This window comes from Benincasa hispida, chromosome 12, assembly GCF_027475165.1.
Source record: "Benincasa hispida cultivar pf3 chromosome 12, pf3_genome.v1.1, whole genome shotgun sequence".
Lineage (NCBI taxonomy): Eukaryota > Viridiplantae > Streptophyta > Magnoliopsida > Cucurbitales > Cucurbitaceae > Benincasa > Benincasa hispida.
The window spans coordinates 18,006,044-18,023,155 of record NC_143489.1 but is presented as its reverse complement, the minus strand read 5'-3'; the positions used below and the strand labels follow the sequence as shown (position 1 = coordinate 18,023,155).

The 17,112-nt window shown below is 36.5% G+C and overlaps 1 protein-coding gene across 1 annotated transcript; it reads left to right on the top strand.

Moving 5' to 3' along the window:
* Window positions 1-6,750: 6,750 nt before the first annotated feature.
* LOC120069433 (Transcriptional coactivator/pterin dehydratase) lies at window positions 6,751-8,375 on the top strand. The gene is made up of 3 exons (XM_039021183.2): window positions 6,751-7,248; window positions 7,322-7,517; window positions 8,087-8,375. Exons 1-3 carry the CDS (start codon window positions 6,901-6,903, stop codon window positions 8,176-8,178), a joined length of 636 nt encoding a protein of 211 aa, XP_038877111.1. The 5' UTR covers window positions 6,751-6,900; the 3' UTR covers window positions 8,179-8,375.
* Window positions 8,376-17,112: the final 8,737 nt, after the last annotated feature.

The window sequence follows — 17,112 nt, the reverse complement described above, 5'->3', positions numbered from 1 at the left end:
TGGAAAGATCCGCTTCTGCTCATAGGTACTCTTGTATAAGAGTTCCTTCAGTAATGTCACCAGGATAAGGTATCCAGCCATTTAGGTTATCACTTAAACATGATTCATCTTTATGTCTCTACATATATGTTTAAGCTACAGATGATAACCTTGGATGTTAGTTTATTGTTTATGGGTTTAATCCTACTAAATGTCAAATAAAACATCTCATAGTTTTTAAATAAATAAAATGTTTGTATAATACACTTACAAAGTATAGGACCCTATGAGATTTAGGGCATCAACCCCAACACGAATTGGTTCGACCGGTTCGTGCAAGTGGGGTCCGGTTTAGCCTCTTTTGGTCTGGTTTAACACTTTTTGGAGCTTTGGAGGTCCAGTTCGGTCAGTTCGGGTCTGGTCTGGGTCGGTTCAAGTGGTCCAGAAGGCTTTTAGCAGCTGTTTTTAATTATTAATGTAATAATTAGTTTGTTTGCTTGCTTAGGATGCCAAAACTAGTCCATATCGGTGTGTGTTTATTTGTTTATGCATTGGATGTATGTTATAATTAAATTAAATCATGTATGTGCATGTTGTATACCATGTAATTTTAAAATCCCACCATAGGACAATATGTACCATGCATTGAAAATATGTTATAAATAGTTATAATATATAGTATGCATGTTTAGGGTTTCATAAGTTTAATATTATTGTTATATTAAAGTATGGAATTCTTGATGTATGTTATAGCATGTCTATAGTTTTATAAAGAGTTATAAAATGGATTAGACATCTAAAATCTATAACAAAGATGAGCAACATGCTCACTTAGGGTAACAAATAACAACTTGTTTTAATAATTAAATTCGGTCGTTATCTTATAAAACTTTGGTTACAAACTCAATCGGTCTATAATCTTGTCTAAGACTGGAGGTACTTAAGTTGACAGTTTACACTGTCTACCTGGGGATTATACCTGAATTATTAAGCATTGATAACCTGGTTTTATGAGCATGCATGAACAGTGTAAGGTAATAAAAATGGTTTTATCACTTAGACATCGTAGGCTAAAATCCAAATATAAATGTTATACTTGAATAAACCACATAGACTTAGGATGTTTTTAGCCAGAATATACCTAAGTAAAAGAATATATTATTGGGTTGTATGTCTTAAAACTCGCAGTTTGTAATAAACGTATTCAATTATCAATAAAGATGTTATTGATATTTATTCAATAAAACTGTTATTGAATATGTGAATTGCACTTGTAAAGTCTAAATAAAATAAACTAAAGATCCATGACTATTATTTGAATACATGAACTTTATGTGGAGACATAAAAGCGGATCAAGTTCAGTAGATAGCCAAAATGGTCTATAGTATATGAATAAGGTTGGATACCTTATTCTGGTAAACTATCGAATGTGATCCACTTTGTAGTTATTACAATTTGTTGTAAAGTGCTACAAACAAAGTGATCCTGATTCGTTCATGTATTGACATAAGGAGCGGGGTGTCCTATGCAATGAGTTTTCATAAGATCGGACCAAGAATTAAGTCACTCTTACTTTATAACGTTGTTTACTGTTTAAGAGTGACTATTTCAAAGTGATGACCTAGGTAACTTGACCTTAATCCTGAGCTAACTATGAACTTCTGTTCATTCGGGATTATCTTTAGATTTGCATGGGTGAGGGTTGGCTCAACAACTCCGGCTCAATAAGCCTCCCATTCCAGGGGTAAGACCGGGTAGATAGTTGGGGACATAGAGTGCAACATGGAATTCATTCTTACCCACTTTTAGGGATAGTGGAGAGGTTGTTCCCTTAAATGCTGACTCCGGATCTTGAACAAAGGGACCTACTCTCTCAGTGGTCTGAGAGGGACTCAGTTTAGTGATTGGATCACAAACCAATAGTTCATTAGAGGATCAGTAGGACTTAAGGAGCAAGATGTAATCTCGGGGGTAAAACAGCTTTTGACCCAGCGTTATTATGAACTGTTGGGGATGATGCCCTAAACTCTCGTGTCCTGTAGTTTGTAAACACACTTTTGTACGAACACTTGTGATGTATAATATCTGATATTTTCTTCATTACTTGTCTTTGAACATTGGATGTTTTATTTGCTTTACCATAAACCAATAAACTAAAATCTCTGGTTGTCATTATGTAACTTAAGCATGTATGTGGTGAAATACAAGTGGATCATGTCTTAAGAGATAACCAAAATGGTCTGTAGTATATGGATATAGGAGGGAAACCTTATCCTGGTAACGTACGGATGCGACCCACTTTGTGGAATAGTTACAAGTGTTGTGGCTTGCTACAGATGGTCTAATCCTGATCATTCATATGAGGATGTGCGAGTGAGGACGTCCTATGCAAAGAGTTTGTAAAAGACCTAATCACGAAGTGTTAACGTCTTGTTATATAACGCCATTCATGACAGAGAATTCACTTCACTAAGATGACCATAGGTAACATGACCTCAATCCTGAGTGAGTTGGAAATTTCTACCTTTGAGGGCGGTCATTTGATTTGCATGGGTGCGAGTGGCCAGGTCATCGACTCAAACCTACCACTTTGGGGATTCGTCTGATTGAGGATTTGGGAACTTGGCTACACAAGATGGAATTCACTCTTTCTCCGAAGCAGAGGTAAGTAAATAGATTGCTCCCTTAACGACTGATCCTGAGGCTTGAACGATGTGGCACCACACACCTTCTCATGGCCCGAGAGGTGTCCACACATAGTAGGACTATGTTGTATTGTTCATTAGAGAAATCAGGAGCACTTAAGGAGTTAGATGTAACTATAAGGGCAAAACGGTAAATTGACCCAGTTGTACTTACGAGCATCTGTGAAAGGTTATTGTACTATTGATTGGTTATATCCAATGGACATAGAAATATATCTGTGATAAGGAGAGTTCAGTTGTCGGTCTTTCATGGAATGTCTGGCAGTTAACGGATGGTGGATCTCATGGCTAAAGAATTTAGTCAGCTATTCATGTACCGTTGGAACTTCGAGCCATAGGTCCATAAAGTCCCCTTGGTAGCTCAATGGATTCAAGTTGAGAATTAGTTTTTGGGTCAGTTTGAAATGTTCAAATTGATAAAAAGGAGTTCGATTATATATGATATGATTGAATTGGTTAATTATATTTGATATGATTGACTTTATGTATGATATACATTAATTGGAAGAAATTGGATATAAATATGATTTATATCTAGTGGAGGAGAAAACACTCGTTGATATGTGATATTAAATTATAGGTTGATGAATATAATATGATTATATTTATTACTTTATTTTGACAATTATAGGATAATTGGACACCGTTTTCTCCGTAACCGTGTGTTAGTGGGAAGTTCCAATCAGTTTTATTAACTGAAGAATAAAATGAAAATCGTTTTCATTTTGCAGAAAATTATGGAATTCGCTCAAGAGTAGTGTGTTGCCTATCGCTTAGTAAATTGAGAGACTATACGATAGCTCGAATTTTACTACACGATCGCATACACACGTGTGCATCTTCTAAACGATCGCCTACGCTTTACTAAACGATTGTTTAACGCCCGAGCATTTACTAAACGATCTATAGACGGTCATTGCCTTTTTCCTACTCGATCGTATACTTCACCTAAACGATCAAGCATTTTGTCTATACGATAGACGCAACCCTCTCTCACTTGCTTGATCGTTGTATACGATCTTCATATCCTCCTCACCTCTACCAAATTTGAATAGAGCCCACTCTTTGGATTCTCACACCAAGAATACCAAGGTTTTCAAGTGGTGGTGTCATCCCTATCTTTCTTCTGTTCGTGTGGACTTCGTTCGTGGTAGACGACCGATGGTGTTGCCGAACAATAGCTTGACGTTCCAGCGAGAGCGAGAGCACCTGTTCCCTTGGAGAGAATAAGTTTTGCTGTGAAGAAAGAGTCTTCAACTGGTATGCATTCGTTCTCTTGTTGGTTATTTGTTCTAAGCATGCCGGTAATTTACAGTATGATGCATATTTATATGTTTGAATGTAAATGTAGTAATTCTATCATAATGTCTTTGGAAATATCCGCTTCCGCTCAGAGGTATTCTTGTATAAGAGTTCATTCACGAACAACTTATGAAGGGTTAACTTATTAATCATGGTTATATTGAGTGGACATAATATATTTACAGTGAAGGGAGTGTAACTACTAGGCTTTAGTGGAATGATTCGGTAGTTAATAAATGATGGTTAATTAGGTTAAAGAGTTTAGTCGGTTAATCGTGGATTGTTGGAGCCCATTATCTGTAGGTTCATAAGGTCCCCCTACTAGCTCATATCGAACTAAACCTTAGAACAGTGTGATGAACGAATTTGAAGTGTTCAAATTCGATTTTCGGAGCAAAGCGTTAAATATATACGATATATTTAACCTAATGTTTAATTGTGAATTAAATATAAAGAGAGAGAAAATAATAGATATTTAAATAAGATTTAAATATCAAGATTATGAATAGGGATTCATATTAATTGGGATAAGTGTTAGATTTAATATTAATTTGATTTTTAAAATGTATTATTAGAATTAATTTTGAAATTAAATGGATTTGATTAAAATTGCATTGTAAGTCAATTTGCTGACTAGGTAAAAAATGCAATGGAAGTCAAATTGTTGACTTTTGATTTTTGAAAGTGAAGATGTCACATTTGTTGACTTTAGACTTTGAGAGTCAAACTTTGACCAAATTAGTGGAAAGATCCAACATTTGTGAGTGGGAAATACCAACTTTTGCATGGCTAAGTGTTGTCTTCATTTGAAGACATTTCCTACTAAATCCCACCTTTTGAGTTAGTGGATTTTTTAGTGTTAAATTCTCATCAAACTCAAAGTTGCATGTTTGTATGTAATAGTCTTTAAAAGGAGTGTTTAATGCTTTTGAAACCTCTTGGCCATAGTGGTTTAGATGAGATTATGTGATAATCTCTTCCTTTTCTTCTCTCAAAACTTTTGCTTTTTCCTCTCTAAATTAGTCATTCACCGGATTCCACCATCTCATTCTAAGGCCGAGAATAGTCGGGAAGACTCTTGTGGTGGTCTACGAACCATTTATGAGGAGATTGGAGCTGATTTGGAGAAGATTCAAAGACTACAAAGATTGTATTCTTTTTCCGTTTTACTTGTTTGATTCCTTGCATGCTTATCTTTATAATTAATCTAATTAGAGTACTTTAGATCCGTTTTTCTTCCATTGCGCATGTGTTCGTTCCATCATATACTCATACAATAAGAACACTTCAGTGGAAGATTAATAAATATTATATATTATTTTTAGCTCTCATATTCCTAAGAGTTTACATCGTGAGATCCATACTCGACTTCATGTTGCTTTTACCGCGGCTGCTCCATTCGGAAAGTGTTTGCATAGGTCAATAATAAGGTGAATAGGGGAAGTAGTTCATAGTAAGTGCGTGCAAAAAATGTGTCAGCATATCCTTCAGTCTCTTCCATTAGTTTGAACCATTATATTCTTATGTTGTGCCTGCTATCATTTTTAGGCGACATTAGCTAGTTGCTTCTTGCAATTATTCCCTCGGAGAATGTAATATAAAGGGTATTTAGATGTCCTAGTTTATTATATTTTTTTTTCTCTCATACTCAACATTGTCTATTTGTATATATTTAAAACCCACTGGAGTTTCAGTCCAAGTGGGAGTTTGTTGGGAATGTCCTAAAACTCGCTGTTTGTAAACATTAAACATATTCTATTCGCGATAAAGGTATTATTGAGACTTCATTCAATAAAGGTGTTATTGAATTGCATTCATTCATAAATTCAATAAACGAACTCATGGCTATAACATGAATACTTAACTTTATGTAGAGACATAAAAGATGATCAAGTTTTAGTATATAGCCAAAAGATCTATAAGTATATGGATGAGGTTGGGTACTTTATCCTGGGGACATTATGGGCCCACTTCGTTTGTTGATACAAACGATGTGATCCCAGAGTTTAATGACCTATTATACATAAAATTGAAAGTTTATACCTCATTTGGTAACTATTTCACTTCTAATTTTCTATTTTTTTTAAAAAAAATTATACTTCTCAATTTTTTGATTATGGTTAAAGAAGCATTTGAACTCGTAACAAAAATGAAAACAAGTTTTTGGAAATTACTTCTTAAAGTCCTGTTTGGTAATCATTTGATTTTTAGTTTTTGAAAATGAAGCCTATAAATACCTCTTTTCCACCTCTCACTTTTTTTTCTTTTTTTTTTCTTTTTACCCATGTTTGAAAAAATAAGTCAAAATTTGAAGACTAAAAAAAAGTTTTAAAAACTTGTAACTTATTTTTGGAATTTGGCTAAGAATTCAACCTTTCGACTTATTGATTCAATCATAGTAAGAAAATGAGAGGAAATACGCTAAATCTTCAAAAATTGGAAAAAAAAACACAATGATCACCAATCGGGACTTAGTTTTTTAAAACATTATTAGAAAGTGGATAACAAAATATTAAAATTTATAGGTAAAATTAATATTTATAGGCCTAGTTTTAAAAGCCAAAAAGAACTTTGCTCAACTAACATGACATGAGATATGCTGAGAACAAGAGGTTTGTGGTTCAAATCACTTCAACTCTATTTTACTAAAAAACTTAAAAAATTAATATTATACAATTTTTTATACTAAATATTGTAAGATCAATAGGATGTTGTGAGATTAACCCACATGTATGCAAAGTGGCCTTGACACTCACACATATGAAACATAATAATAATTTAATTTATCTTGCATTTGAGTGTCTCTTCCTTTCATTGCTAAAGGCCAACATCAAAATAAAAACCTATCCACTAAAATTTTCTTTGAAAATAAAAAAGGAAAAGAAAAGGAAAATACAATCTCATCCTTGAATCATGGCCACAGCCTCATCCACCCACCTCCACCTCCCACTCCTCCCTCTTCCCCATCACCGCCGCCGCTTCTCTTCCCCTCCCGCCATTCTCCTCCGCCGCAACCGCCGCTCAGCCTCCGTCATAGTCTCAGTAGGAGCCGACAAGCTGGGGGACTTCGGTGCCAGAGACCCATTTCCGGCAGAAATCGAGAGCAATTTCGGGGAGAAAGTGGTGGGATTTTCCGATACAGAGCACAAAATTCTGATCCCTAACGTCCGAGCCTTGGCTCTGTCTCAGCAAGAGTGCGTTCCAGTTTCTTCACTGCAGGCTCCAATGGCAGAGGATGAAGCCCAAAAGCTCTTGAAGAAGGTATTATTCATTGAATTTTGATTTTAGTTTTGATTTAATTGTAATTTCTTTTGTGGGTTTTTCCCCCTAATAGGTGGTGGGTTGGAGATTGGTGGATGATGGAAGAGGGGAATTTAAGCTTCAATGTTTGTGGAAATTGAGGGATTTTAAATGCTGTGTTGAATTGATTAATAGAATAAGTAAGGTTGTGGAGAATGTTGGGCACTTTCCTGATCTTCATTTGGAGCAGCCTAATCAAGTTAGAGCTGAGCTTTGGACTTCACCCATTGGTACTACTCTCTCTCAAAACACTTTTTTCTATCCGTCTGGTTTGATATCGATTTTGTTTTTAATTTTTCATTTAAAGAAACACACAAATTCTGAACTAAATTCTAGAAATAAAAATTATGATTTTAATTTTCAAAACTTAGTACCTTAATTTTCAAATATCAAAAGATGAAAGTTTATAATATCGAAATATATAAAATGAGACCTATAGAACGGTTAGATTATCATTTTATCTACATATTTGGACACTTGGACATGATCATATAATATCATATTCCATTTCTTTCAGGTCGGATGTTCAAGTAGCATTTCCATTTGTCCAAATATGTTATTAAGAATTAAATTGAAAATTACCCCCAAAAAGAATTGAGGATTATTTGGTATATTTAACTATATCATTTTTCTTTCATTCTTTTCATGAGAACGAGATTGAACCTTCAACCTCAATTTGAGTCGATACTAATCTTCACGTGTAGTATAGTGAGAAAATATTTTTAAAAATTAGGATACAAACTTAAATATACCAAAATTTATAAGCTTGAACTGAGCAATTTTGGTATTGGATTTGCAGGAGGTTTGAGTATGAATGATTTTATTGTAGCTGCAAAAATTGATGAGATAAAAACATCGGATCTTGCTCCCAGGAAAAGAGTTTGGGCATAATTCAACCACATTTTCATTTTCTTGAAGGCAAAATGTTCATTTTGTATGAAGAAAACCCTTTTTTTTTTAATTATTATTATTATTATTCCCTTTTTTTGAATTTTATTTCTTCTAAAAACCTTACGTATACCAACTGTTTGATAATTTGATTTCTTAGGCTGATCATGATAAGCAATGCCCCCAAAAATTGTTCAGCATGCTCTTCTGGTTTACATTCTTACAAATTTGTTTGTTTGGGAGTAGGAATGTTAACGGGCGGTGCGGGACCTTGTCCTTGTTATTAAAAAGTAATGGTGAAAAAAATCTTATTTTTTACAATTTGAAGAGGAGACATATTTATAGAATAGTCATGTCTCTTCTTCAAGTTAGTTAATTACGAAAAGATAAGTTGTCATACTCCCTCCCTGATTACCTTCTTAACCTAGAGAGTGTGACGACAGTAGTTACCAATCCTTTTGCTGACAATTACTGTCGACTAACCTGCTGGACCTACTTAGAAACTCTGATAATAATAAACATGTTTATATAACCTTCAACAACCAACAGTCACAAACTAACAGGGTTTCACATATAGCTAACATATATGGAGAATGTACACAACACAAGATCTTATGGGCCTCCAACCTCTACCTAGTTCCTATATACACAAAACATGTATACAGATATTTACAGACAACCACCTAAACTTCTTGCAACTAGAGTCCTTAAGTGGCAGATTAGCAACAGAGTTATCTTCTGGGGAGTTGACCGCTACCTGAGGAAGGAAAAATATTTAAACGAGGTAAGCTACTATCTAAGTGAGTGACTTAATAAAATATAGTTCTCATGCTTAAAACTGTAATTGGAGAACAGTAAACTGAAATTTAGAATCTTTTCCAAGCAACTATACATGCAAAATTTTTAAAACATAACATGTCTGGAAACATAGCTAAATCGATCCTTAGTTGAGAATGAACCTTCGAGCTCAAACCCTCAACATCTAGCCTTAGTCGAGAGAGAACCCTTTTGCTCAATCCCTCGACGTCAAATTACCAACGTGGACGTGGTTATAACTAAGTACCGTCATACCTTAGGTACTACTACTCAGATACCTTCTCTAAGTCTTTCAGTATCGAACCTATTGTATCATAGTCATAAACTCTTTTACTGAAGTATGTATGCTTTAATCATAAAATATTTAATTTCAATACCAAGACTTTAGGCATAATCATCATCACATGCTTTATTCATTTGAATATAAGTTAACTAAAACATGTTGTAAACTAGCTTTAAAGGAATAGCATGCATTAATCATTAAAGCTTTACATAGGGAAAACATGCTTCATAAAACATCATGCGTTAATCATGCTTAAAATCATAAAGACTAGGTTGCTTGAAATCTACTTATAAATACTTAGCATGAGAGCAAACTTGGTCAATTATAGCTTTCTAGAAACATTTATAAATTATGCATTGTCACTCACGGTTTTTAGGGCAACTCTCATAAGGTTGATAAGCCTCCCCTATTGGTGTCAATCCTGTAAACATAATTATAGACTTTAGCTATGGTGTATGATTCCCTCCTAAGACTAACTTCATAATTAACCACAACTCACTTTGTCACTTAAGCTTACCTCTCAATGTCGCCTTTCCTAGGCTTAGGACACTTAGAATTTTCTCCTAGATGCTAATTCAGCCTATGCTCCGACTGAAGGAACTCTAAATATAGAGAACCAATGAGTGGAGGCAGATCGTTCCAAACCCTATCGTGTAAGAACAAGACATTTCCAATCAAACAACAACAGTTATGCATAACTAGTAAATTACAATATGCTACAAAGGTAAAAACAAAGGGATCAAGTAAACATACCCTTGAAGAACCTTTTCTTCTAGTATTTCCTCGATCGAACTTAGCAATGTGTCCCACAGCACGAACGCAACATGCCTCTGGAAATCCTCGAACAACAACGAATGAAACTCGATCCTCGACCCTTGAATAGAAACTTGACATTATCACAAGGCTACCTTGGTATTCTTGGTATGAGAATCCAGGAGGTGTGGGCTCTAAATGGATTTGGAAGAGAGAATGAGGAACTAGATGATCGGGGAAAACGATCGAGTAAGTGGGAGATGGAAGAAATCTATCGCTTAGACTTGGGTACTCGATCATTTAGTAACGAGTATCTATCATAAAGAATCCTCGATTGATCATTTACTCTCTCAACCAAGCTATTGTATAACTTGATGCTTCTTACGCGTGGGATGTTTCTCTATTTAATCAAAATGAAAACTATTTTCACTTCTACCAGTTGTCATAAACTGATTAAAACCACTTACTAAGGTGGTTATTAGAGAGAAAACTGAAATCAATTATCTTATAATTAATTTATTATAAATAAATATAATAACTAATTTATCATATTATATTTATAACCTATAGTTTTAAAATCACGTCATATGCAACATATAAACTATAGTTCTTTTTCTCCTTTATGGCATTTAATATAGATCATATTTATATTAATTCTTCTAATTAATGTATCTAAATCAATTTAATTATATCATATATAATCAAATTCCCTCTTGTTAATTTTAATACTTAACGCAAAAACTGATTCTCGACATGAATCTATTGAGCTACGAAGAGGACCTTACGGACCTGTAGCTTGAAACTTCAACGTTACGTGAATAACTAACTAAACTCTTTAATCACGATATCCAGCATCCATTAACTCTTTATAGGTGCAACAATAAGTCTCCTCGGTGCGCAGTACAACGAAAGATTTCCTTTTATCCTTCAACGTATGGCTTCGATCGCGTGGATTCCAACGCATAATCGCATGCATTGTTCCGTCTAAGGTTCTTTTCTTATTATCTTTTATGCATTATCCTTTTGACATTTTATTTTTCCCGATTGCGTTGCTTTGCGATGTTTCTATGATGGTACGTATAATTCACCGCATCTTTTTATTAATCATCGCAAGGTATTCCTTGCTTTTATTAGCTTCTTCAAATTTTAAAAATCTTAAGTTTTATTTTGTGCAAACTTTTGCTCAAACATTTATTATCGCATTCCTGTTGATTTTGCTTTTAGCTTTGCGGTGAGAACGCTGCCAACCTCTAAGTTTGGGGGTGGCAGCGGTCTCAGAGAAATTGCGTTCATTACATTGTAATCATTTGAAAAAAAAAAGTGAGAATTTTTTAGAATAATAACTCCACTGTCAACGCAATGGGGAAACCCATGTTGATAAGAGTTAAGTTGTGAAAGACACTTACCCATAGTTGGATGTCTGCATGACACACGCAGGGACAAGCCAAAATAAAGGTAAGTCGCCAGGATCAACGCATAAGCGCAACTTCTCTGTCTGGCACAAGCCAAATCAAGCAAGACAAGAGTTGAGTTGAATATAGAATGCAACCAAAGTTGGATGCCTGCATGATACACGTGGGGGTAAGCTAAAACGAAGAGCGTAACAGGTTCAACGCCGCATTTGAATAAGTAATCGCAAAATTTTGAAGATTTTTGAACGAACGCATTCTCAAAAGCTAAACGCAAAGTTGCAGTGAATGAGTAAAAAGTTTTTGAGTAAAGGCTTGCTGGATCTAAACTTAGAAAAGATCCTTTTGAAGAAGCAGCCAAAGTGGAGGAGAGCATTGCGGCGATGGTTAGAGGTATGAGAAAATTATATTCTGAGAAGCTGATCATTGCAAAGGAAAGAAAGAAGGTGAGTTAGAATTTCTTGAGTATAACGCATGCTTGAGAACAAACATGATTCTAAGTTTAGGGGTGTGATGACATGCAGAAATGCATGTCATCTTAGGTATTTTATTTAGAATTATGAGAGTTGTTTAGCAGAATATGCGGAAATTATGTTAAGAATTCATGAGAAAATGAGTTTGCATTAATCAGCATTAAGAATCTCGGCTAACCTATTATTATGTGTTATTATGTGTTCAATTGTCTATTTTTATAGCTAACGCAGAAAGTGGATGCAAACGCGGAAGCCGGACTACCGCAGATGATCGCATGGGGAGAAAATCTCCATCGCAAAGGCGAACGCGTTCAATCAATGCGTGGGTGTTGTAGTACTCAGCCGCATGCGTCTATCGCATGGGAGTTGCGCTCGTCAAGCGATTGTGGTCATTGTGTAGAAGTTGCGATATTAAGCGAATGCGGTCACTGTACGATTGCGGCTACACGATAACACATAATAAAACATCAATGCAAGGTTGGTGGAATGAACGCATCAACGTACATCTCGGGAGAATCAAAAGCTGATGTTGACATTTCACCTACAACGCCGTTAGCCGTAGAGATTCAGAAAGGACAATGTGCCGCGAATGTCAGAATCAGAGCAGTCCATTAATGCTGTCGGCGATCTAAGATTTATATAAAGAAGCCGATGAGCAGAATTTCAACTCATCTAGGGTTTATCCCTGCGATCCAGACAAATGCGTGAGGAGAAGCTTGAGAGTTCTTCACCTCCTTCATCCATTTCGAGTGACGACCGAAACTGATCTCGAGAGAGTCAGCTCCTCCGCCCATCCATGGCCCCACCGACAACCTTGACGTACATCCGCTGGAAGCAAGTCTTTGCTTCCAGCTGGTCATTTCATTTTCTCTTCTTTTCTTATATTGTATTGCACTACATTTTGGGATTAAGGAATTAATACATTTTGTGTTCAATACATTTCTATGTTTCCTTCGATTCATCTTCTTTGCTTAGCATCCTTAACTTTCATTGCATCACTTAGTGAGATTGCTAGAGTATGGCATACTTAATCATGTGGATTAAAGATATGAAGCATGTAGCAAACCACCGAGAGGTGTGCATTGCATGAGTGTGTGAGAAAACCTTATTTGCATAGTGTGAAACTGTAGCAACGGTTGTCTATAGGCGACGCAACTCTTGTCTATGAATAAAGTCAGCAACAACTAACTGCCCGAGAGGGTAAGTGGTTGGTTGCATTAAGCAATGTAAGTTATTGTTCACTAGAGATAGGAATAATCTTATGTCAGCAAAGTTCATGCGGTTACCTTGTCTTATGAGCGCATCATTCATCATTTAGGCATACTTGAGAGAGTAGTCTAAAATCCAAATCTAAGACTCGAGAGAGCGGATTGGAACGCATAAGCTAGAATGGGGAACTTAGAGATAAGCTTCGTTTGTTATCACACAGTATATGCACCATACGGAAAGGATATTGCATGCGTCCAGGAAGTAGGATACGGTGGTTGTATGCGGTCATCTCGATGCTTATGCATACACACTGCATACGTCCTAGATTTAAGCTTTTAGTGTACGTACCATGATCACATGGCTTGCGTTGACTAAGGTTTCCCTAGCGGTCACTCTTAAGGGTTGCAATGAAGACATTTCCACATCTTATCTATTTTTTCATCCATTTACTTCATGTCAAAAGTTTTCGCGTCTCTATCTCTCATTCATATTCTCATTGCGTTGTTTGTTACTTAGGAGTAGGATTAATGTAAACATAGAAACCTCCCATCCATTATTTTATTCAACCGTCGCATGCACATTAACACATTTATCTAGCTACAAGTCCCCGAGTTCGACCTCAGATCACCCGAGAAACTTGCGTTCGCATTACACTTGGCGTGAGCGTAAGAAAACTTGTGACAGGAACGTATGGTCATCACATACATTTGTTAATGCAAATTCATTCCAACGCATGACCACGACACATGATAATGAACGCATACATTAAGAACATGCATCGCATATCACGTTCACGAAATTTTAGTTGTCGAGTAATTGACATCTAATTCCCCAGCAACGGTGCCTAAAAAATTTGATGACGGGAACTTAGTTGTCAATTACTTGACAACTAAAATTTCGTGAACGCAATATGCGATGCATGTTCTTAATGTTTGCGTTGATTATCATGCATCGTGGTCATGCGTTGGAATGACTTTGCGTTAACAAATGTATGCGATGACCATGCTTTCCTGTCATAAGTTTTCTTATGCTCACGCCAAGTATAACGCGAACGCAAGTTTCTTGGGTGATCCGAGGTCGAACTCAAGGACTTATAGCTAGATGAATGCGGTAATGTGCATGCGGTGGTTGAATAAAAGAATGGATGGGAGGTTTCTATGCTAACACTACTCCTACTCCTAAGTAATAAACAATGCAATGAGAATATGAATGAGAGGTAGAGACGCAACAACTTTTGACATAAAGTAAATGGATGGAAAAATGGATAAAATGTGGAGATGTCTTCATTGCAACCCTTAAGAGTGATCGCAAGAGAAACCTTAGTCAACGCAAGCCATGCGATCATGGTACACACACTAAAAGCCTAAATCTAGGACGTATGCGATGTGTATGCATAAGTGTCGAGATGACTGCATACAACCACCATATCCTACTTCCTGGATGCATGCAATATCCTTTCCGTAGGGTGCATACGCTGTGTGATAGTAAACAAAGCTTATCTCTAAGTTTTTCATTCTTGCTTATGCGTTCCAATCCGCTCTCTCGAGTCTTAGATTTGAATTTTAGACTACTCTCTCAAGTATACCTAAATGATGAATGATGCGCTCATAAGACAAGGTAACTACATGAACTTTGCTGATATAAGATTATTCCTATCTCTAGTGAACAATAACTTACATTGCTTAATGTGACCAACTACTTACCCTCTCGGACAGTTAGTTGTTGCTGACTTTACTCATAGACAATCGTTGCGTTCGCCTATAGACAGGCGTTGCTCACACACTCATGCAACGCACACCTCTCGATGGTTTGCTACATACTTCATATCTCTAATCCACATGACTAAGTATGCGATACTCTAGCAATCTCACTAAGTGATACAATGAAAGTTAAGGATGCTAAGCAAAGAAGATGAATGATTCATCATAGAAATGTATTGAACACAAAATGTATTAATTCCTTAATCCCAAAATGTAGTGCAATACAATATAAGAAAAGAAGAGAAGATGAAATGACCAGCTGGAAGCAATGACTTGCTTCCAGCGGATGTATGTCAAGGCTATCGGTAGTGCCATGGATGGGCGGAGGAGCTGACTCTCTCGAGGTTTAGCTCCGGTCGAAGGCTCCAATCGTCACTCGAAATGGATGAAGGAGGTGAAGAACTCTCAAGCTTCTTCTCACGCATTTGTCTGGATCGCAGGGATAAACCCTAGATGAGTTGAAATTCTACTCATCGACTTCTTTATATAGAGTTTGGATTGCCGACAGCATTAATGGACTGCTTTAATTCTAACATTCACGGCGCGTTAGTCCTTTCTGAATATCTGCGACTAACGACGTGGTAGGTGAAATGTCAATATCAACTTTTGATTCTCCCGAGATGTACGTTGATGCGTTTATTCCATCAACCTTGTGTTAATCATTTATTATGTGTTATCGTGTAGCCGCAATCGCTTGACGAGCGCAACTCCCATGCGATGGACGCATGCAGCTGATTACCGCAACACCCACGCATTGATCGAACACGTTCGCCTTTGCGATGGAGATTTTCTCCACATGCAGTCGTCTATACGGTAGTCTGGCTTCACGTTTGCGTCCACTTTCTGCGTTAGCTACAAAAATAGACAATTGAACGCATAATAATGGGTTAGTCGAGATTCTTAATGTCGATCAACGCAAACTAATTTTCTCATGAATTCTTAACATAATTGTCGCATATTTTGCTTAATAGCCTTCAGAATTCTAAATAAAAGACCTAAGATGATATGCATTTCTGCGTGTCATCAGTTCCCAGCTCCCAAATTAGACGAATTCCCAAAGTGGTAGGTTTAAGTCGGCAATTTGGCCACTCGCACCCATACAAATCAAAGGACCGCTCTCATAGGCAGAAGTTCACAACTCACTCAAGATTAAGGTCATGTTACCTATGGTTATCCTTGTTAAATGAAAGTCTCTGTCATGAACGGTGTTATATAACAAGACTAAACATTTCGTAGTTCGATCTTATACAAACTCCTTTGTATAGAGCATCCCCGCTCGCATGTCTAATACATGAATGGTCAGGATCAGATCATTTGTAGCACTTTACAACATTTGCAACATTTACAAAGCGGGCCACTATCACAAGGATAAGGTTTCCCTCCTTTATCCGTATAATACTAACCTTTAAGTTATCACTTAAAGCACAATCCACTTGTATGTCTCCACATGCATGCTTGAGTTACAAAGATAACCAAGGATCTTAGTTTATTGGTTTGTGGTTAATGCAACTAAAATATCTCATATTTCATAGACTGAAGTGAATAAAATATCTCATATTATAAATCACAAAATTGTTTGTTCATACAAATGTTTACAAATTACAAGACCCTACGAGATTTAGGGCATCAACCCCAACAATCTTCCATTTGTCCTAAAGCTAGTGGGGTATACAAGGTAATCATATTACAAGTACAAAATAATAAACTAGGGCACTAAGGCCCAATAAAATATCTACCACTTGCTCTAGGTCAGCCGCGGTTAGTCCCTTAGACCCATATTCTGTAGGTGACTCTCAAACACTGTAGCCGTGAGAGCCTTCGTAAACGGACCAGCAACGTTGTGTTCTGAAGCTATCTTCGTGACAATCACGTCCCTTCGATGCACAATCTCTCTGATGAGATGGTATTTTCACTCGATATGCTTTCTGCGCTTGTGACTCTAAGGCTCATGAGAATTTGCCACAGAACCACTATTATCACAATAAAAGGTGATGGTCCTAGACATGTCTGGAACAACTTTCAGATCAGTCAGGATCTTCCTGAGCCAAACAGCTCCTTAGAAGCTTCATAAGCTGCTACATACTCGGCCTCCATACTAGAGTCAACGATGACCCCTGCTTGGTGCTTCACCACACTACAGCCTCTCCATTAAGAGTGAACACTGATCCTAAAGTAGATTTCCGAGAATAACTCATTATACAGGCTTTTTCTCTGAAAGTTTCCTCCTACAAACT

Bases quoted from the DNA above. Each gene is read 5' to 3' on its own strand.
- LOC120069433 (XM_039021183.2), top strand. From the start codon at position 6,901: ATGGCCACAGCCTCATCCACCCACCTCCACCTCCCACTCCTCCCTCTT. The intron at 7,249-7,321 runs GTATTATTCATT...TCCCCCTAATAG, and splicing joins CCCAAAAGCTCTTGAAGAAG to GTGGTGGGTTGGAGATTGGT. The intron at 7,518-8,086 runs GTACTACTCTCT...TTGGATTTGCAG, and splicing joins GCTTTGGACTTCACCCATTG to GAGGTTTGAGTATGAATGAT.